Source organism: Gorilla gorilla, chromosome 2 (genome assembly GCF_029281585.2).
Source record: "Gorilla gorilla gorilla isolate KB3781 chromosome 2, NHGRI_mGorGor1-v2.1_pri, whole genome shotgun sequence".
NCBI lineage: Eukaryota > Metazoa > Chordata > Mammalia > Primates > Hominidae > Gorilla > Gorilla gorilla.
In genome coordinates this window covers 168,284,715-168,306,060 of record NC_086017.1, presented here as the reverse complement: position 1 = coordinate 168,306,060, position 21,346 = coordinate 168,284,715, and the positions used below count along the sequence as shown (strand labels likewise).

Below are 21,346 nucleotides of genomic sequence, written 5' to 3'. Positions count from 1 at the left end.
TCAAGACCATTGAGGACCTGAGGGCTCAGATCTTCACAAATATTGTGGACAATGCGTTCTGCAGATTGACAATGCCCATCTTGCTGCTGATGACTTTAGAGTCAAGTATGAGACAGAGCTGGCCACGCACCAGTCTCTGAAGAACAACATCCATGGGAACGAAATCCATGACACTAATGTCACTCGGCTGCAGCTAGAGACAGATTGAGGCTCTCAAGGAGGAGCTGCTCTTCATGAAGAAGAACCACGAAGAGGAAGTAAAAGGCCTACAAGCCCAGACTGCCAGCTCTGGGTTGACCGTGGAGGTAGATGTCCCCAAATCTCAGGACCTCACCAAGATAATGGCAGACATCCGGGCCCAATATGATGAGCTGGCATGAAGAACCAGTAGGAGCTGGACAAGTACTGGTCTTCACAGATTGAGGAGAGCAACACAGGGGTCACCACGCAGTCCGTCGAGGTTGGAGCTGCTATGACGCTCATGGAGCTGAGACATACAGTCCAGTCCTTGGAGATCAACCTGGACTCCATGAGAAATCTGAAGGCCAGCTTGGAGAACAGCCTGAGGGAGGTGGAGGCCCGTTATGCCCTGCAGATGGAGCAGCTCAACGGGATCCTGCTGCACCTGGAGTCAGAGCTGGCACAGGCCCGGGCAGAGGGACAGTGCCAGGCCCAGGAGTACGAGGCCCTGCTGAACATAAGGGTCAAGCTAGAGGCTGAGATCGCCACCTACCGCCGCCTGCTGGAAGATGGCAAGGACTTCAATCTTGGTGATGCCCTGGGCAGCAGCAACTCCATGCAAACCATCCAAAAGACCACTATCTGCTGGATAGTGGATGGCAAAGTGGTATCTGAGACCAACAGCACCAAAGTTCTGAGACATTAAGCCAGCAAAAGCAGGGTACCCTTTGGGGAGCAGGAGGCCAATAAAAAGTTCAGAAGTCAAAAAAAAAAAAGTTAAATTATATTACTCTCAAGTCATTACAAATACAGGTGATGATTTCATTGAAGTCCAGTGTTTTAATGAAGTACATAATCAATGAGGGTTTTTACTTTTTATTTGGAAATAAGACATGGAAGTTGCAAAAATAGACTACTCCTATATATTCCTCCAACTTTCCCCAATGATAATATCTCACACAACCATAGATTATCAAAACCAGAAAACTGACCAGGCACAGTGGTGTGCCACTTATAGTCCCAGCTACTCAGGTGGCTGAGGTGGGAAGATCCCTTGAGTTCAGGAGTTCAAGGCCAGCCTGGGCAACACAGTGAGACCCTGGCTCTAAAAACAAAAATGGAAGAAAACCAGAAAACTGGTGTCATCAATTGTGTTTAAGGAAACCGAAGCTCCTTTAAAAGTTTGTTATAAAATTATAGATATCTCATAAATATTGAGGTGGAAAGATTCCCTGGAAGCAGCCTAGTCAGAAAGTGAAGACAGTGACATCCAGATAGGTTAATACTTCTGCCAGCACCATAATTACACTCTCTTGGCTGTACATTCCAATCACTGGAAAACAGGCAAAACTGAACCACTGGCTGGGCCCACCTTAAATCAGTGACATCAACCTCTGCAGGCAAGGCTCAAGTATCAGTACGTTTTAAAACAACTTTGCCCACTGAAGGTTCACTTAATCAACTGATAAGGCCGGGTGCGGTGGCTCATGCCTGTAATTCCAGCGCTTTGGATGCCTGTAATCCCAGCATTTTGGGAGGCCAAGGCGGGCGGATCACCTGAGGTCAGGAGTTCAAGACCAGCCTAGCCAACATGGCAAAACCCCGTCTCTACAAAAATACAAAAATTAGCTGGACGTGGTGGTATGTGCCTGTAATCCCAGCTACTGGGGAGGCTGAGGTGGGAGAATCGCTTGAACCCCGGAGGCGGAGGCTGCAGTGAGCCGAGATCGCGCCACTGCACTTCAGCTTGGGCGACAGAGTGAGACTCTATCTAAAAAAAAAGAAAAAAAAATCAACTGATAACAGGCGATTAACAGGAGAAAAGGGATACATAACACTGGGGTAAAAGCAGGAGGATGATTACCCAGTAGCTTAATGGAGTACAGAAGATTTTATATCCTTTTTTCATAGGGGAAAGGGTAGATTAGAAATGTAGACATTTATTTTGAGGAGCAGCAAATGATTATTAGGAACAATGAATGGACAGAAATTAGTAAATAATTTTCTTTTGAGTAATCTTGTGAAAAAGTCCCTCCAGGCACGGCTGCATTTCTGAGTCTTTCTGAAATAGGTTACGAGATTTCAGTGAGGGGAGGAATGCGATTGATTCTTCTACAAAGAGGCTTCTCTAGTCAGGGAAGGAAATTTCAGAGAGTACCTCCCTGCACTTGGGAAAAGTGGGAGCAACAAGTCAAGGTTGGGGGACCTGCATTATGAGGCAGCTTCTAAAGCCTCTGTCTTTGGGGTATCGCTTTCTGAGCGTCAAAAGTAAAACGTGATGCATTCCTTTCCTTCCAACCTAGATTCTAGTAGTTTAGATCAGTATCATTGTTTTTACTTCAAGGTTCAGGAAACGCTGGAAATTGCTAGCTAATATCACAGGAAAAAAACAAAAAACAAAAAACACGAGGTTGACTTCACCCTACCCGCGGTAGGTAACCATGTATGAACAGAGACTCCCAGGCATAATCAAATTACCTCTGTCAAGTCCTCGCCCTAAGACTATTTTTGGAAACTAGGGATTTTCCAGATTACTGAAAGCCGTGGCGGTGTCAAAGGCCGGGCAGGAGTTTCGCAAGCGGAGCTATGAAAGCAGCCACCCTCGCGGTCATTCCTATGCCTCCGCCCTACTTCCCCATACTGGCAAAAACACGCTCCCCGGGGAGCTTTCATTTGGGAACCGATAGGGTCCACAGCCCTGTGTTCTTCAAATACTGTAAAGCAGCCCTCTCCAGATTCCTTGAGGGTCACTTTATATTACACATTCGTCCACACACGACAACAAAATCACCACTTCCACCCGCCAAAGCGCGCTCAGGTCGGCCGCCACTTCCCTTGGTACACGCGGAACGCAAGCCGCGCCGAGGCTAAAGGAAGAGGCCGGAATGCAGGGCGAAAGGGCGCAGAGATGCTAGCCAATGCTGCCACCTCTATTTTGGGTATAAGGGATCTTGTAAAGCTCCGTTATTCGTGTGGCTAAGTATCACAAACAAGGTGGTTTCGACCGGCCTTGGCTAGAGAAGGCCTCCTTAGCCCCTGAGGATCCCAAGGTCTGTCGCAGCACCGAACACTCCCCTCGCAGGCCCAGACGCCGAGGGCGGAGGCGCGGCCTGGAGGGACTAGTTGGCGCGCGGCTGCCCGGCGTGGTGACGTCAGGGCGGAAGCGCACGCGGCGTGAAGCGGCCCAGAACCCGGCGGTCACGGGAATATCCGTCGCGCCGAGAACGCTGGTTAGTCTTGTTTCGGGTTCCGGCTGCGTTGGGCTTGCGTGCGGCTCGCTAAGACTATGGCGTCCGGGCCTCATTCGACAGCTACTGCTGCCGCCGCCGCCTCATCGGCCGCCCCAAGCGCGGGCGGCTCCAGCTCCGGGACGACGACCACGACGACGACCACGACGGGAGGGATCCTGATCGGCGATCGCCTGTACTCGGAAGTTTCACTTACCATCGACCACTCTCTGATTCCGGAGGAGAGGCTCTCGCCCACCCCATCCATGCAGGATGGGCTCGACCTGCCCAGTGAGACGGACTTACGCATCCTGGGCTGCGAGCTCATCCAGGCCGCCGGCATTCTCCTCCGGCTGCCGCAGGTCAGTGCCCCCGCCCCGGGCCGGCCGGGCGCTCCTCTCCTCCCCTCCGTGCCCTACGCCGCATCCCAGTATCACCGTGCCCCGGGAGGGTGGGGACGGTTCTTTCAGGCTTTCCCGTTCGGGGCCCAGCCGCGGCCGGGGCGTGCCGGGGCGGGGGGCTGCGGAGGCGGAGGGAGGACTTGGCAGCGGGTTGTTCGCAGCGGCGGCGGCGGCGGGAGGGGAAAGGGAAGCGATCGGCGGCACAAAATGGCGGCGGCGCCTGGAGCGGGCCCGCCTGACCCCTGCGCTTCCGTTCTCCTCTCTTGTCTGCAGGTGGCGATGGCAACGGGGCAGGTGTTGTTTCATCGTTTTTTCTACTCCAAATCTTTCGTCAAACACAGTTTCGAGGTAAGCACAGCGGAGGCGGGTAAAAGGGATTTCTTCATCCGGAAATGGGCAGAGGAGGGGTAGTGTCAGCAGCCAGCTTTTCCAGAAAGGGAGTGGTTTAGTTTAGGCCTTTGTACCTACTTCTCACTCGCTAGGAAGTGGAAACCTTTAGAATGTGGTTCAAAATCGATCACGAGCCTAAGTGCCCTCTTAACGAGAAGTACAGTTTTCAACCAAATGCAGAACTCCTGTAAGATTGAGCTTGACTCTGGAACCAAAATTAAGATGAGTGAAACAACAAAAAGTATAATACTAGCATAGCTGGTAGACTTACGGCATAGAGATGTCTGCTCTAATTTTACTAAAGGTTATCCCAATTGTGTTCTAAAGTTTATTCTTCAAAGTGCGTTTAATCTAACAATGGCTTTTGTGGCTCATGGGTTCTTTCAGATTGTTGCTATGGCTTGTATTAATCTTGCATCAAAAATCGAAGAAGCACCTAGAAGAATAAGAGATGTGATTAATGTATTCCACCACCTCCGCCAGTTAAGAGGAAAAAGGTAAGATTGGCATTATTGAACATAGTATCTCTTGCTACTGCTGTACCGTGCACCAGTCATCAAATCAAAACATCTTTCCTCTCAAGTGAACACGGATGCAAAAGTAAACGGACTTTAATTTAGGTGTTAAAGTTCATATAGGAACACTGATATTTAAAATAATTTGAAAAAAGAAACATAATTAACCGGTTATCTAAAGTTTGTAGAGGCAGTTGCATTTATGGACAATCCTAACAGTGCTGTGAAGCCAGGCCTGTGGCTTAAGATTAAACAAGAAAGGGAGTACATTTGGCTCAAGTGTGAGTGTATTCTGTAAGTTATTTTTCCTCTCCCCTCTCTGGAAGACTGAAGGCTGGAAGTTTAAACACTGTAGTTTAAGTTAATATTGTGGCAAAGTTCTGTGTAGATTATGTTTTTCTACTCGAAGTCCCAGTTAATTCTTTATCAATTGAGGTTGGCTTTTGTTAGAGTACTTCTCAACATTGAACTACGATAAATCGAATAATACCGGATCTGAAAGGACTGCAGGATGATAAAGTTTGAAGTTTGAAGTCAAAGGGATTAAACAGGTATTTTGTTTTGGTTAGATACAGTCTCAGTGAGTGGGTTAGAAAATTAACAAGTAAGATTGATTGGGTTGCATTTAGATAGGGCCATTTATTTGATGTTGTAAGAAAATACAGAGACTGAAATAGTATCTCCTAGGTGTTGTGGTAACATAATTTTATGTGGACCTATGTGTTCCTGTGAGGCAGTACCAAAAAGTTTGTTGCAGGACTTCCTGCATCTACAGGTGACTTCCAGTACATGCTGCAGAATGATATATTTGGTGTAGAGTAGTTTTTGCATTCACTCTTTAAGGAATTGTAGTGATGTTAGACAAATTGTACTGAGTTTGAAAGGAAGTTATTAAAAGGATTATAAGTTGTTCTGGGGGTTGGGTATGTTGGTTAGTGCTGTTAGTATTCTATATGAGTAGTCCTTATTGGCTGAATCTGTAAGTTGGCAGTAATGGAACTATTCAGACAAGCAAATATTAAAGCAACTTTAAGATGACTAGTCTATTCTGTGAGTCTACAGACAGTTCTTTTTTAAAAAAGAGTATCCTAGTCAAAAAGTCTGAAACAGTTTTCCTACATACTTTTTCTCCCCCATCTTTTCTCATTCACCTTAACTGTGTCCAGGGATAGAGTAATTTTTAAATTCTAAAATATCTTTTAGTTTGTTGATGAGTCCCTGGGAATTGGGAAGATTTCAAATTGGTCTTTGGTATGGTCTGAGGTTAAATCTGTATTTAGATACCTGGCTGATTCTTCAGGATGTTTAAAGTAATGACACTAATACAAGGCTCTATCTTTAGTCAAAGGTTTCTCTTTGCTTAAAGGAAATGGTTTTCTAGTATTCTTTGAACCATTGAGCCAACTATTATGTAATCACATGATTATCTTTTGTGGAATTTTCCTGTGAGACTAAAGAGTTTACTTCGTTGATGTTAGAATAGGTCTTAACTGTAAAAACCATGGAATTTAAAATAATATAATCTCACCTGATTGTTGTGTCTGATGTAACTTTGTTTTTTGGGTCATTATTACAGAGAAACTGATTTTGTTTCAATCTTAGAAGTCTGATTATAGCAAAATTTAAAAGGAGTTGTTAATTGCATGGAAGCCTTTTTTTAAAGCAGGATGTAAAAGTGTTTCTATGCATATTACAAGTTTACTCAAGCACGTAACTTGTATATGTTATTAACTTCAACTCTTTTTTCCCTTGCAACCGACTATACAGCGACCAGCTACATTTACCAAAGCCTGGGTGATGTGGAGTGGTACATAGAGATGAAGCTGTCGTCATGGCAACAGTGAGTGAAGTATCGAAAATCCCCAAGGAGAAGCCAGTGCTCTGAGAATAGGTCACTGGAATCGGGGACTAACAGGTTGGCCACTGGTGAACCATTTAGAAAAACTCCTGTTTCTTGTTATAAGCTTTTGTCTTTGCTGTCCAAGTTATTAGAACTATAGCTTTGTATTTATTTTTGCATAGGTTAATGTCATTAGAAAGTACTATCAGTATTATACATTAGTTAGGTAAAGCATATCACTTGTCTTAATGATGCTATTTGTTTTAATCTAGTTTATTCATAACTTTAAATTGTAGTGTGACTGACAATTACAGTGGAGATACATTATTCATGTTGCTTGTAGGTCATTGGTCTCTTCAGCCTGGCTACACATTGAGAATTAGCAGAGGAGCTTTTTAAAAAGTACCAGTGCTTAGTCCCCAACCTGGATTGTTTGGCCTATTCCTCCTTCAGTTTTTTGTGGTTCGATAATTATCTTTTAAGTTCACAATAAACAGCTAAATTTAGAGGAGGGATTGCTTTTTCATTGTTCTAGTTTCCAAATATTTACTTTTGAGATGCAGCGTATTAAAATTTTCAAAGACTGGTTTAACCATTCTCATTAGTAAATACAATGTATTTTCAGTGTATCCATAGATAATAAAAGTTGGATAGGTAAGAATTGGAAGGGTGTTAAGTGATGTCATTTAGTCTACCACCTTTCTACAGTATAATTCTGTGGCTCTACAAGGTGGCCTTCAGTTTGTTTAAATACCTATAAAGGATGTTTCTACTTTTAAGTAGGCATTACAAATTTTTGTATATTGCTTGGCAGTATGCCTCTTTGTAAACTACCAATCTGTTATAGTCTCTTGAAGACTTGGTTCCAATATTTCTCAGTCTTTGTAACACATAAATGAAACTAACCATGTTTGGACTTTGTAATTTTTGTTGTTGTTGAGTTATATGTCAATTACATAATCATGCTAAAGGAAAATAGCTCCTCTAACAAACCGTAATAATAAACTTCTAATGACCAAAGACCAGGATTTTCTAAAGCTGAAAATAATTCTCGTATAAATCAGAAAAATTGGACAATAGAAACTTAGAGATTGAGTTAGTTTGTGTGTTGATAATGAAAATTATTTTTGAGTTTTCTCTGAATAGATGAAGACTTCTTTTTTAAAGAGATTTTCAAATGCCACCTCCTCAAACTTTATCGGCAAGGAAAGTTTACCTGATTGGGGAGGAAGAAATTCTAGCAGGCCTTAATTTAATGTGCTTGTTGCAACAGAAAGTACTAGTGTATACTTTGAGACTTTGTTTACTGCTGATTGATGGAGATATATTTTTTAAATTTATGATACAAAGTAATCTCTACCAGGTAGTTGTAAATTACGTGTGCACCCTTGATTTGTGAGGTAGAACTAATTCTGAACAAAATAAAGGTATCTGGTTTTAGGTTATATACCCACAAAGTTAACTTTGAAAATTGCAGATAATAAATAGCAGGATTAAGCAAGAAGTTAAGTATATATTGATTTATAGTAAATAATGGGTTTGGTTTTCTTAAATCTATTTTGATGTCATTGGGATTTTGACACAAAAACAAAGAAAATGGCATCATTAAGTCTGATTTGGGACTAAATAGTAGCTATAACTCAAACATATTTAGCTTCTTTAGTGTAATTGCAAGAACAAATGAATTATATCACCATTTGAAGGCAGTTCTTAAAGCAGGTTATCTTAGGAGGTATAGATAATTTTTATTAACAAATGGAGAAAAATGAGACAACTACGTTTTCATAAAATTACATTTTACTAGGGATTTTGATGATACCGTCTTCTGTCTGGATTGCAAGGGGTTAAGAGTTAAAATGGTGTGTGCAGCTGTAACACTGGAGCTATTTTATCTCTTAATGACAGTTAAGGAGAGCCATTAGATAACACAGCCATAAGTTAAAAAGAGTCTGAGGTTGGTTTAACTTTTTTCCAAATTTCCTGTGATGATAAAACCTGATCATAGACCTTAAGATCTTTGGAATATGTTTATATGTATGTATGTATGTATGTATGTATGTGTGTGTGTATATATATATGGAGAGAGAGATAGGTTGTTTTCATGAGAATTAAGTTTGACTTATTTTCCAAAGGGCAATTTGTAGCCTACTGTCCTGATAAAATGGATTCATCATTACACGTTAATATTAGAAAGCAGCTCAATGAGGCCAGCTGGTGGCCTCATTCCTCATAGGTGTGAGGAATGGAACTGAGGGAAGGCCATTTTAAGTAACAGCTGTCTTTTATCTTGTCAGCGCTGCCAGTTTTTGTTTAGTAAGCATTCCAGTTTCTGTAATAATTTTAAATGGAAGAAAGTAAGGAAAATGTATGATAACTGACTTTTTACTCTGATGTTACCATAGGGGTAATGAAGTTCATCGCAGATTGTTTTCTAACCTTCGGTGCATGTATTGAAATAGATTTTTGTTTTAAAAATATGAGATTACATTTTTCTGGATCTGGTGTGCATTGGGGTAGAGAGGATGACTGTCTTAAAAATAGATCGTGTATTCTGCCTAGAGCAAAGACTCTTAAGTCTTTTGGCTGAAAATGAACTGAGTATGGACAAAAATATTGAAGTATTCTACTTGTAAACTTACCGTATAATCAGTGTCTTGATAAAATAGTAGTTTTTGTTGGTTGAATCTAAGAATGTGTTGGACTTGGGTAAATTTCAGACATGACCAACAACAAAAAACAAAAGCTCAATTCCTTAACCTTTCCTGACTGAAACTTCTCAGGAAGAAACCAGTTTTGAATTGTATGACATAAATAAGATTGTCTTTTATTATAAGTTTTTAAACTATGTAATAAAACATTTGGGGATAACATCAGTTGAATGTGCTACTTTTAAAGCATTAAACCACTGACATAAGCCTTCTGTATTATAGAAACTTCTGAGTTACCAAAATTTAGTCTGGTACAGAGCCCTTGAATATGTTCTGGTTCCCTCACTATGGCCCTTCATTCTCTTCTGTGTTAATAGTAAAGCATATTGCCTAATAACTACAACCCTGACCAAATTTGGGCCTGGATCTCATGGGTCACATGGAGTTTTAAATACGATTTTTAATTTACTTGGGTAATTGAGCTGAATCTTTAGTTTTCAGATTACTTTTTTAAACAGGTAGGCTCTTAGAACAAATTATTAAAAACATAATACCCCATTGGAGGGGAATCTGGATTAACTACCCACTGTTCCCCCCCCCCCCCCCCCCCCCCCCACTTTTGAAAAATTTTGGCCATATAGAATGCATGAAAAATCAGTATGATCTTATGAGGACTTTATAGTACTGTAAATCTTGGGAGCACTTTAGTTGTTTTGTTTGTTTGTTTGTTTTGCCAGTCAAATAGCAGTGGGGGATTGTATACCAACTTTAGTGACACTGATATTAGTAAGTTCTGATAACCCACTACCATCGGACCAGCCTGGAGCACATTACTTTGGCCAGTGGAAAGTCTCTTGGAGAGACTTTGAGGTTTGTGATGACAAATCATGCTATCGCTAAAGTTAAATACATATATATACACACCTAGAATATAAGCAGAATGGAAAAGTTGGCAGGGATGAATTCAAGAACATTAGAGTGAATTTTTTTCATTACAGAATTGTTAGTTCCTTTAGGAACTTAGTCTCGTAGATGTATATATTTAATTAGCATAACTTGGACAGCACAAGATTAATGCTTTAACTTGTTTGCAGGAGTTTAAAAAGCTGGTTTCTGTTGCCAATAGTTGGTTGGAAGGGAAAATGGAGATGCCACAAATAAAATTTTTTGGATGTGCAAAACAGTTTTGATTTTATTTCTTACAAACTATAGGACTCCAAGCCCCCTGATCCTTGATCAGAACTACATTAACACCAAAAATCAAGTTATCAAAGCAGAGAGGAGGGTGCTAAAGGAGTTGGGATTTTGTGTTCATGTCAAGCATCCTCATAAGGTGAGTTGTAGAGTACAGAAATTGGGTTCGTAAGTATTAGGACTTTTCTAAAAATTTTATTTTATATGAATTTATGTTTCTATCTGAGTGTTAATCTTGGTTTTAAAAAGCATTCTTTTAAAGGTTCAGGCTTCGTCGAAAAACATTCTTTTGGATGTTGAGATTTATCAGTAAAATGACAGTCAAAAATGTAGGTTCAAATCTTAAATCTTAATTGTGTGCTCATAGAGAAGTTATTTTTGTTTCTGTGGTTAAAGTCCCAGTTTTTCCACCTAGAAAACAGAGATGTAAAGTTCCTCATTCCAAGGAATAAATGTGTAGCTACAAAAGTATCTGGCACACTTATCATCATAGTAGAATGTTCTAAGTGTGTTGGCTGCTCACTGTTACCATTATTGGAAATTTGTTTCTCCCAACATCTCTTAGCTTTCATTATCAATATAAGCCATAGAGTGAGTTACCCGGGTCAGGACTACCTGGGTTAGAAATGTACCTTGGGAAATTAGGTGAAATAATCTAGCATGGTGCCCATCACATAGTAAAGTGCCAATGAAAAATATTCTTTTAATTGCCTTTTTTCCTGTACAATTTTGAAATATGCTTCTAAACATAATTTATATAAAATCTAGTCATGTAACAGTTCACATTAGAATCTTATGTACATTTAAATTGGTCTGTATTATCGAGGCACAATTAGAACTTGAGTCTAACATTTTCAATTACTTTTTTCATTGAACTCTACTCCAAAAGAACTACCAGTATACTAAATTGAGTTTTTTTCCCTTGTCCTTCAGATCATTGTTATGTATTTACAAGTCTTAGAATGTGAACGTAATCAAACCCTGGTTCAAACTGCCTGGTAAGTCACTTTTTTAGATTTCTTTCCTAGCCAGGAAAACAGAAGCAGAAATAAAGTAAGTTTCGTTTTCCCTTTCCAAAATAATGAGATAAGTTTGTTTGGGGCTTTTCGTTGTTTTTTTGTTTTGTTTTTTTAACCAAAAGGTAAATAATGCTTATTTCTGCTTCCTGTTTTCTTGGCTTGACTAATTACTTTTAATGGAGAACTCAATTTAACTTTGTTCTTTTTTCTACTCTTTAATTAAAGGGTAGTCCATGATGGTAAGTCATAGAACTCTGCCCTCTGCACTTCAGCCCATGACCTCAGGATGGCCTGATTGGCTACCCTGCTCTCCAGCCAATCCAGTGCAAGCTCTCATCCGAGATTCACTGAAGTGGTCCATATCCATCTGGCAGCATCTTCTAGTTCTGTCGGGGTGTCAAAAGGATTTGTATATTTGCTTCTAGAAGTAACTATTTGACATGCCTATGTATTTAATGTATACTTGTAACTATCAAAATGAATAGTTCATTTTTGATAGATTTGTTGTGCAGCCATTATGAATTAAATGGTTTCTTATTAGGAGTTTGACTAAATTTTTATTTTTAGTGTGTATAGCATGAATACTACCAAAGGAGACGACAAACTTGCAGCTTAAAATGGGCACCAGTTCCCACACTGGCTTAATTTATATAACTGCTTGGCTGTATTGCGGGTAATAATATTAGAAGCAAGAAGCACTTCATTTTTAAAAGAGATGTTACTATAATATTGCTTAAATGCTTTAGCACTTGGACTTCTTGAGATGCAGATGTGTGATTTGGAGTGCTGGCTTATTTAAAGGTCAAGCCAAGGAGTTTGTGGTTCAGCCACAACTACCGTTTCCTAAGACTATTGATGTGAAGGACTTAGTGAAGTAATTTTTATATTCTGGGCTTCCCAGCAAGATGTCCTTTTTATGACTGCCATGCTTCTTTTGGACTCAGTAAATATTTGTAATGTTAGAAAAGTCTCATTATTTTTATAAAATGCATGACATTTTAAGTATGTGTTGCATAAAATGGATTATAGCAGTTCTCATGGTTTAGGATTTTTAAGAAATAGTCCATTTAATTTCAACTTAACCTTTTAAATGATCTGTAAAATTTCTTTGATAGTTTAGGAATGTTGTGGGGGAGGGTTCATTAATAAAAGTTCAGCAATTTTTTAACTGAAATAGTTTATCTCTTTTACCTAGTCACAAAAAAGGTATGTAAACAAGGCCATTATATGTGTTTATTGCTCTTTATTTCCCTATCTAGATTTTCTAAGTATCTTAGCTTTCTTAATATAAGTTTAACTTGGTACTTACTGAAAATGCCTTTTTACCCCTGTTAACGGTATTTTGAGCTTTTGAAAAGAACTTGGTTGACACTGCTTTTATTGTGGATAAAGGAGAGATGGTCAGTAATTAATGGCTTGAAGTATTATTGGAGTGGTTTATCATTTCTGAAACTAATCGTGTCAGAATTGACTTTGAAAAGCATTGCTTTTTACAGAAATATATTAACTTTTTAGGAGTAATTTCTAGTTTGGATTGTAATACGAAATAATTTAAAAGGGCTTCGCTCATATATAGGAAAATCGCATATGGTCCTAGTATTAAATTCTTATTGCTTACTGTTTTTTTTGAGTTAAGAGTTGTTATATGCTAGAATATGAGGATGTGAATATAAATAAGAGAAGAAAAAAGAATAAAGTAGATTGAGTCTCCAATTTTATGTAAGCTTCAGAAGAACTGGTTTGTTTACATGCAAGCTTATAGTTGAAATATTTTTCAGGAATTACATGAATGACAGTCTTCGAACCAATGTGTTTGTTCGATTTCAACCAGAGACTATAGCATGTGCTTGCATCTACCTTGCAGCTAGAGCACTTCAGGTAGGTGTATACTTACCATTTTGTTCTGTAGGATAAATCACACAAATTTTCGGTGGTTCCAATACAGATTTAGCAGAAATTTAATTTAAAACATTCTGTTCTTATGGTTTAGATTCCATTGCCAACTCGTCCCCATTGGTTTCTTCTTTTTGGTACTACAGAAGAGGAAATCCAGGAAATCTGCATAGAAACACTTAGGCTTTATACCAGAAAAAAGGTATTCTCTATTTACTCGTTTGTGCCAACATGCTAAGAGTCCAAGCTACTCTAAGGAAGAAATACTAACTTTTTTTTTCCTCCAACAGCCAAACTATGAATTACTGGAAAAAGAAGTAGAAAAAAGAAAAGTAGCCTTACAAGAAGCCAAATTAAAAGCAAAGGGATTGAATCCGGATGGAACTCCAGCCCTTTCAACCCTGGGTGGATTTTCTCCAGCCTCCAAGCCATGTAAGATGTATTTAGAATTAAAATGACTTGGGGGCACTGAAAGTGTGTCTTTATTAGAGAGCTTTTACATTTGAAAGTTGCATAGAGAAAAAATGATGTTAGGAAACTGCTACTATGTTCTCTCATGGCAGTCAACTAACATGGAAGCGGAAGCATGGTACTTTGAGTTACATTTAGAAACAACTTTTGGCCCTCTGTTAAATCCAGTAGTTAACATGTTATTATGTCTTTTGAAAGCATCACCAAGAGAAGTAAAAGCTGAAGAGAAATCACCAATCTCCATTAATGTGAAGACAGTCAAAAAAGAACCTGAGGATAGACAACAGGCTTCCAAAAGCCCTTACAATGGGTGAGTATACTTGGGCTGGAAAACTGGCTTGAGGAATCTTTTATGTGTTTACTTTTTAACACACTAAGTTTGTAACTAATATGTCATGATTTTTTGAAGTGTAAGAAAAGACAGCAAGAGAAGTAGAAATAGCAGAAGTGCAAGTCGATCAAGGTCAAGAACACGATCACGTTCTAGATCACATACTCCAAGAAGACAGTAAGTAAACGTTTTCTTAGGGAAGCAGTCTTATTTGGAGTTTTTAAAGGTTATTGCTTTTTCTTTAAAAATTGAACATAGATTATTTTCAAAGTTAGGTTAGAATTAGGCTTTTAGTATGAGGCAAATTATGAGAAATGAGTTTGGAGATGTTCTGGACATTCAGTATCTTAATGGCATTCTGTTATATTTTCTCCCATGTTTTTTGGAGAAGTGTAGGAGCTACCCACAAAGTGCTTGAGGGCCATTGTGAAAACTTCTTTTTTTTTTTTTAATTTCAGTTAGAAAATGTGTTTCATTAACCCCTTATTAATAACCAATAATCAAATTAACCAGTCAATGAATCTTCCTTAGTTAGGCCTGTAATTAGATTGTTAGCTCCTCGTGGCTCTTCAATGTCTTTTGAACATGTGGGAGATACTTAATAAAAAGCATAGCTCTAGGACACTATAAAAATTGCTAATTACTCCCCTTGGAATAGAGACATAAGAACATTAGCTTAAGATTTAATATGTTATATATAGGCTTGGGCATACAGCAGTGAGGGGTGGGGAGATTTTGAAAAGTTCTGGTTTGTCATTTATGTAGCTGGTAGTTTTGTTTTGCACCTGTTATGAGCAACCACCAGAATAATCTGTTCCCCACAGAAACTGAACCTAAACTTCAAATTTTTATTAGCTATAATAATAGGCGGAGTCGATCTGGAACATACAGCTCGAGATCAAGAAGCAGGTCCCGCAGTCACAGTGAAAGCCCTCGAAGACATCATAATCATGGTTCTCCTCACCTTAAGGCCAAGCATACCAGAGATGATTTAAAAAGTTCAAACAGACATGGTCATAAAAGGAAAAAATCTCGTTCTCGATCTCAGAGCAAGTCTCGGGATCACTCAGATGCAGCCAAGAAACACAGGCATGAAAGGGGACATCATAGGGACAGGCGTGAACGATCTCGCTCCTTTGAGAGGTCCCATAAAAGCAAGCACCATGGTGGCAGTCGCTCAGGACATGGCAGGCACAGGCGCTGACTTTCTCTTCCTTTGAGCCTGCATCAGTTCTTGGTTTTGCCTATCTACAGTGTGATGTATGGACTCAATCAAAACATTAAACGCAAACTGATTAGGATTTGATTTCTTGAAACCCTCTAGGTCTCTAGAACACTGAGGACAGTTTCTTTTGAAAAGAACTATGTTAATTTTTTTGCACATTAAAATGCCCTAGCAGTATCTAATTAAAAACCATGGTCAGGTTCAATTGTACTTTATTATAGTTGTGTATTGTTTATTGCTATAAGAACTGGAGCGTGAATTCTGTAAAAATGTATCTTATTTTTATACAGATAAAATTGCAGACACTGTTCTATTTAAGTGGTTATTTGTTTAAATGATGGTGAATACTTTCTTAACACTGGTTTGTCTGCATGTGTAAAGATTTTTACAAGGAAATAAAATACAAATCTTGTTTTTTCTAAACTGCTTCAAATACCTTATTTAAATAAATTATTAAAAAGGAAAATTTTAATAGCAAAATGGCTGTACTGGTTTTCTGACAAACTTATTCTTTCCTCCATTAGATGGTAGTTTGAGATTATTAAAATGCAATTCTTAACTGCATTGTGAGCTATTGTAAGTCTTCACTGTATATATGGAAAAAGTAAATGGGAGTCGCCCAACAATGTGACATTAAATGTTATATTGTAGCACTAAACCAAAAAACCTGATTTGCTTTTGAATGGTGTCATAAGGTAATTTTGAGTCAGATTTAAGTACTATTTCTGAAATGAGGTACCCTATTGAATGAACCAAAACTTAGTAACTGTTGAGCTTTAACAGTTCTGTATAATTTAGGCATTTAATGTTATGATTTTTACATAGGCTAGGAGAAAATGTGAGGCCCCTGAACTTGAGTGGTTGATAGAATACATGCTGATCACAAAGAAGTGAAGTTTTGATGAAAAAGCCGGAATTTCTATCCAGATGAATGTTTTCAAGTTACTCACATTTACTATTTTTTTCAACATTTTGGAAATCAGTTTACATAGTCAAAATGTTGCATCACTTTATAATTACACTAAGGTCTCCATTACATTTATTTTACCTACTTTAATTGTCCACTAGACTTGGCTCCAAGTGATTTGTTGCTGTTTCAAGAAATAAAATACACCCACAAAGAGGAAGATGTATTACTGCTAAGGATATTTTTAAAAATAAAGTTACAGCTTCTGAAGAGGATTCCAAAGACTTAAAATGTGTTCACCAATGGCAGGTGGTGGAGGCTGGAAAAAATAGCTTCACAAGGCAACTCCTTTGAAGGAGATTAAGATTCATTAGGATATAAAAGTGTTGGGTGTGCTACTTAAATCAGTTATAGTTCTAACTATAAAGACTAACCAGAAACTAACAAGACCCAGCATAAGTTAGCCACTTCATGCTTGAAAGAGGGTAGATAGTTCATTAAGACTTCTTTCTGCCTGATTTGTAATACACATTGCTGAATTATAAATTGATATTTCTGAAAAGCTAACTGCTTCTAAATGCTGAACAGTTTGCTTCCCCTACAAGATAGACATTGAAGAAAGGCAAAGGCAAATGTCAGCAAAGGCCCTGTTAGCAAATTAATGTTGATTTTTTTTTTAACTTTTTTTTTTTTTTAGAGACGAGGTCTTGCTACATTGCCCAGGTCGGTCACGAACTCCTGGCCTCAAGTGATCCTCCCACCTCAGCCTCCCAAGTATTAAATTCTTAATAGTGTTGAAATTACTTATGTCCCTAATCTTTGCTTGGAAATAGGAGTGCTGTGGGTGAGGGTTGTTTGTGAAGATGGGGAGTTGTGGAGGATACACCTGCATGTGGAATGAGGTTTGTATGTTAAAGGTGTTTTTAGAGGTGGCTTTGTGGGCTAGGCAAAGATCTTTTTCAGGGTCTTGATTTTTATCTTATTGTCTGTTACTGAATCCGTTTTCTAAGTTGTCAGGATGTTAACCTCATGCCGCTCTATGGCTATTTAAAAACTTTCTCTAGAAGTAATACTCATTTTCAAACTTATTTTGAGAAACAAAGTTGTGCAATACCAATGATACCTGTTTATTAACTCCAAAATAGCAAAACTTAATCTGTACCCCACCAGTTCACCACTCCACCTCCCACCCTTGCTATTGGGAAGAAAATCCCATACAAGTAAAGTTTGTTCCCAAGTGTTTCAGTCCACAAGGTTGAGGATTTTTAAAACATAACCAAATAGCTTTATTGTAAGAGTTAAAAGTAATGCCATACTACCCCTGTCAGTATCCAGAGAGCCCTCATCTCTAATTTGTTTTAACTGATTTGTTCAAAGTCCAAATATGTTGCATCGGCTTTAACCACAGGCTTCTCCATATTTCTTACTTGAAGAAATTGGGTCATGTCCTGAAGAATTTTTCGTCTCCTGGGTTTGTTCATTGTAACTCTGTGCTGTCACTGAACACATTTTTCTGTCCACTGTGTGGTAAACTGGTAGATCTTGAGGCTTGATCAGATTTAGGTTTAATTTTTTTACTTGTCTGGAATTAGAAGCCTGGACACCCAGACTGTTATTTTAGAACTGAAAACTAGGTTGCTGCCTCATCCACCAGGTATTTTACTGGGTTCTCAGTTCTTATCCATTGGTGCTTGTACCTCACTGGCTTTTGTATCTGTTTTTCCCTCTGTTCTCTGTCTCATGTTTTGGTTGGCCCATTACAGCAATGAAAATGTTATTTGTCCTAATGATCCTGATACTTTTTTTCTTTAAATGACCCACAAATTAAATCCTGTTTTGGTTTTGTTTTTTTTTTTGAGATGAAGTCTCGCTCTGTCTCCCAGGCTGGAGTGCAGTGGCACGATCTCGGCTTACTGCAAGCTCCTGCTCCCAGGTTCATGCCATTCTCCTGCCTCAGCCTCCTGAGTAGCTGGGAATACAGGCGCCTGCCACCACGCCTGGCTAATTTTTTTGTGTTCTTAGTAGAGATGGGGTTTCACCTGTGTTAGCCAGGATGGTCTCGATCTCCTTACCTTGTGATCCACCTGCCTTGCCTCCCAAAGGGCTGGGATTACAGGCATGAGCCACCACGCCCGGCAAAATCCTGATTTTTAGTACAAGTCCTTTCATGTTATAGAACATTTGTCCTTTGCAGCTGGTATCTTTAAAGACCGGTGAAATTCTTAACCATGTTCCCATTTTAAAGCAAAGCGAACATAAAAATGACTAATTCTTAGAACTGAAGTTCTAGGTTTTGCTTTAATAGCTTTTAAGTATTGCCACTAGCTTTTAAGTATTGCCACTTATAACCCCATTATTAACACCACAGTCTGCATCAAAAGCTTAAAACATTTAGTTTTCATGAGAGTTTTCAAAAATAATTTCATAACAATCATTTGTTCTAAGAGCCATTTCTTAACTCATCATGAACTGTAATAGATTATGAAGATAAGTTTCAAAATTTACATACCAGATTTTTTAAAATGAAGTTAAAAGCATGGACATATTGAGGGTCTTATGCATGGGCATACTGAAGGGTTTGGAGAGACAGAATGTGCATGAGGTTTGATAAGGGGAGCATCACTTCCCTATGTGGAAATAGGAATGGAGCAGCGTTCATTGTGTGGGCCTTGAGCCCCTCATCCCTTTCACTCTAAGGCTGGAAGCCACAGCCTGATGTTCTAACCATTTGAACACTTAACATTTGTTCAAAGCCTGGCTTTGTAATCATTTGAACATTCCATTACATGGAAGGAACATGGACTTCCATGTCAGCTCTGCATTTTAAATCATTCCTCCGCAGTGACTTGACAAGTTATTTTACCTCTTGTCTACTGGCCCTTACAACATTTTGTGTAGTGTACGTGTTGGGCAAATAGGATTTATTTTTACCATTGCAATCCAAACTTCATATTGGAACGCACTCAAATATTCAGAAAAGTTTGAATTCTACCACTCTCAAACACAGTTCAAAAGATAGCTGTTTGAGAATGCTCCTTAACTAATACTAATACAATATCTTCAATAATGTATGTACCTTATAGAAAATCTTGAACAGTACAAGATTTTCATAATTAAGGCATGCAAAACTGCTTGGGCTCTTTGATTCCAGGTGTCCTCTTCTCCCTTCTGCTTTTGCCATCTATGTTCAATATAATTCTAACCCAGTTCTAAGTATGGAGAAAATTCCTACCCTCCCTGCTTTTATAGCTCATCAAATTTCCCTTTATCAGCTATCACTTTTCTGGTAGGTGTAGTTTGATTTCTGTCTGTCATGCCTTTGCCACAATCCTTTCTTTGAACAGTAGGTAAAATGATCTATTTAAAGTGTTAATCACATTGCTCTAATATATAAAGCCTCCAGTGGTTTCCCATATCACTCTGTAAAATGCCCCTTGCCAGCCTCTCCCATCAACCTCGCTTTTTCTGTTCTTGTATATGCACATCTCTTCCTGAGCCTTTATTGCCATCCTCATGTGGGGATGTTTCTGTCTCAGAGATAGTCTTTATTCAGGTCCCACTCTGCAGTCCTCTCCAGAGGGGCTGCTTTCACCACCCCATCTAAGTAAGCCTCTCTAAACACCTCTATCATGTTCTATCCCTTAGCCAGCACTAATTTTTTCATAATGCTTACCACTAACTGAAATTTACTTTATCATTTAATCTCTTCCTCATTAGAATGTAAGCTCGTAAGGGAGGGGCAGCTCTGTAGTTTATTCATTATTGTTTGCCCCTCACCTAATCCTATGAGTGTCTGGCCCATATTAGGGTATGTAATAAATATTACTTGAGGAATGAATGAATTTAACATACTACCAATTCTCTGAGTGACTCTTTTTAAAGCCTTCATCATCATTCACACTTTCTTGTCTTCCATATGGGCATGTCCAGTCACCCTTCCATGAATATCTGTACCTGTTACAAAGAGAGGACTAGGTTCCTGGAGTTCATAGATGTAAACAACATCCTAGGGGTAGCAAACTGGTGGGCCCTGAGCCAAATCCTGGCCTGCACATGTATTTTGTTTGAGTTGTACAATGTTTGTTATAAATGAACTGGCTGATAATATTTTTTAGTTGGAAATATTTACATTAAAAACCTAGACTTCTAGCTGCTCTTAAAAAATAAAAATACAGCTGGGCACTGTGGCTTATGCCTATAATCCTAACACTTTGGGAGGCTGAGGTGGGCGGATCACTTGAGGTCAGGAGTTCCAAACTAGCCTGGTCAACATGGTGAAACCTCATCTCTACTAAAAATACCAAAAAATTAGCCAGGCATGGTGGCGGGTGCCTATAATCCCAGCTACTCAGGAGGCTGAGGCAGGAGAATTGCTTGAACCCAGGAGGTGGAGGTTGCAGTAAGCCGAGATTGTGCCACTGCACTCCAGTCTGGGTGACAGAGCAAGACTGTCGAAAAAAAAAAAAGCCGGGCGTGGTGGCACATGCCTGTAATCCCAGCTACTGGGGAGGCTGAGTCAGGAGAATCACTTGAACCCAGGAGGCGGAGGTTGCATAGAGCCAAGATCGTGCCATTGCACTTCAACTTGGGCTACAGAGCGAGACATCTCAAAACAACAACAACAACAACAAAAAAAAAAAAACAAAAAACATGAGATCCACAATACTCCAGGCCACAGTTAACTAGCATCCAGTAGCCATCCAGGTGAGGCTGCATGCTGCAGTGCATGACGATTCCCTCCACCCCCTGTTAATTGTGTAACACTGAAGCCAGGTGCAGGTGTCAGTTGGCAGGTATCAGTGTGCTGATGCTATTTTCTTGAATTCTGCCCTTTTGCTCATTGATGTTACTTACTTGGCTCTTGACACCTGATATCTCACGGAATATTCCAAGACAATGTGAATCACCAAATCTGTGAATGTGGCATTGTTTGACTAGGCTCCTGGGTCAGTTAAATCAGATTGTTTTCTGTGCCCCAAATCAGTAGTGAACCACCATATAGCTAAACCTTTTCAAATGAATTTCTCACTTCAGTGACTTTTACACTGCTGGAGCACTTAACAGAGCACATGACACATCATATCTTTGTACAGAAGGCACGGCAC

General features: G+C 39.3%; 1 protein-coding gene and 1 pseudogene across 4 annotated transcripts; both read left to right on the top strand.

The window, feature by feature from the left end:
- The first annotated feature begins 233 nt into the window (after positions 1–233).
- Positions 234–886, top strand: LOC101141721 (keratin, type I cytoskeletal 18-like; annotated as a pseudogene).
- Positions 887–937: 51 nt separating this feature from the next.
- CCNL1 (cyclin L1) lies at positions 938–17,044 on the top strand. 4 transcript variants are annotated; one of them, XM_019023914.4, is made up of 11 exons: positions 938–3,769; positions 4,082–4,156; positions 4,586–4,695; positions 10,414–10,534; positions 11,329–11,393; positions 13,193–13,292; positions 13,405–13,509; positions 13,598–13,739; positions 13,977–14,088; positions 14,188–14,286; positions 16,939–17,044. In XM_019023914.4, the coding sequence occupies exons 1-11, from the start codon at positions 3,467–3,469 to the stop codon at positions 16,991–16,993; spliced, it is 1,287 nt and encodes a 428-aa protein (XP_018879459.1). In that variant the 5' UTR covers positions 938–3,466; the 3' UTR covers positions 16,994–17,044. The 4 variants fall into 4 exon arrangements, with proteins under 4 accessions (XP_018879459.1, XP_004037947.1, XP_055237869.1 ...); XM_004037899.5 differs by lacking the exon at positions 16,939–17,044 and adding an exon at positions 14,965–15,757; XM_055381894.2 differs by lacking the exons at positions 14,188–14,286; positions 16,939–17,044 and adding an exon at positions 14,965–15,757.
- Positions 17,045–21,346: the final 4,302 nt, after the last annotated feature.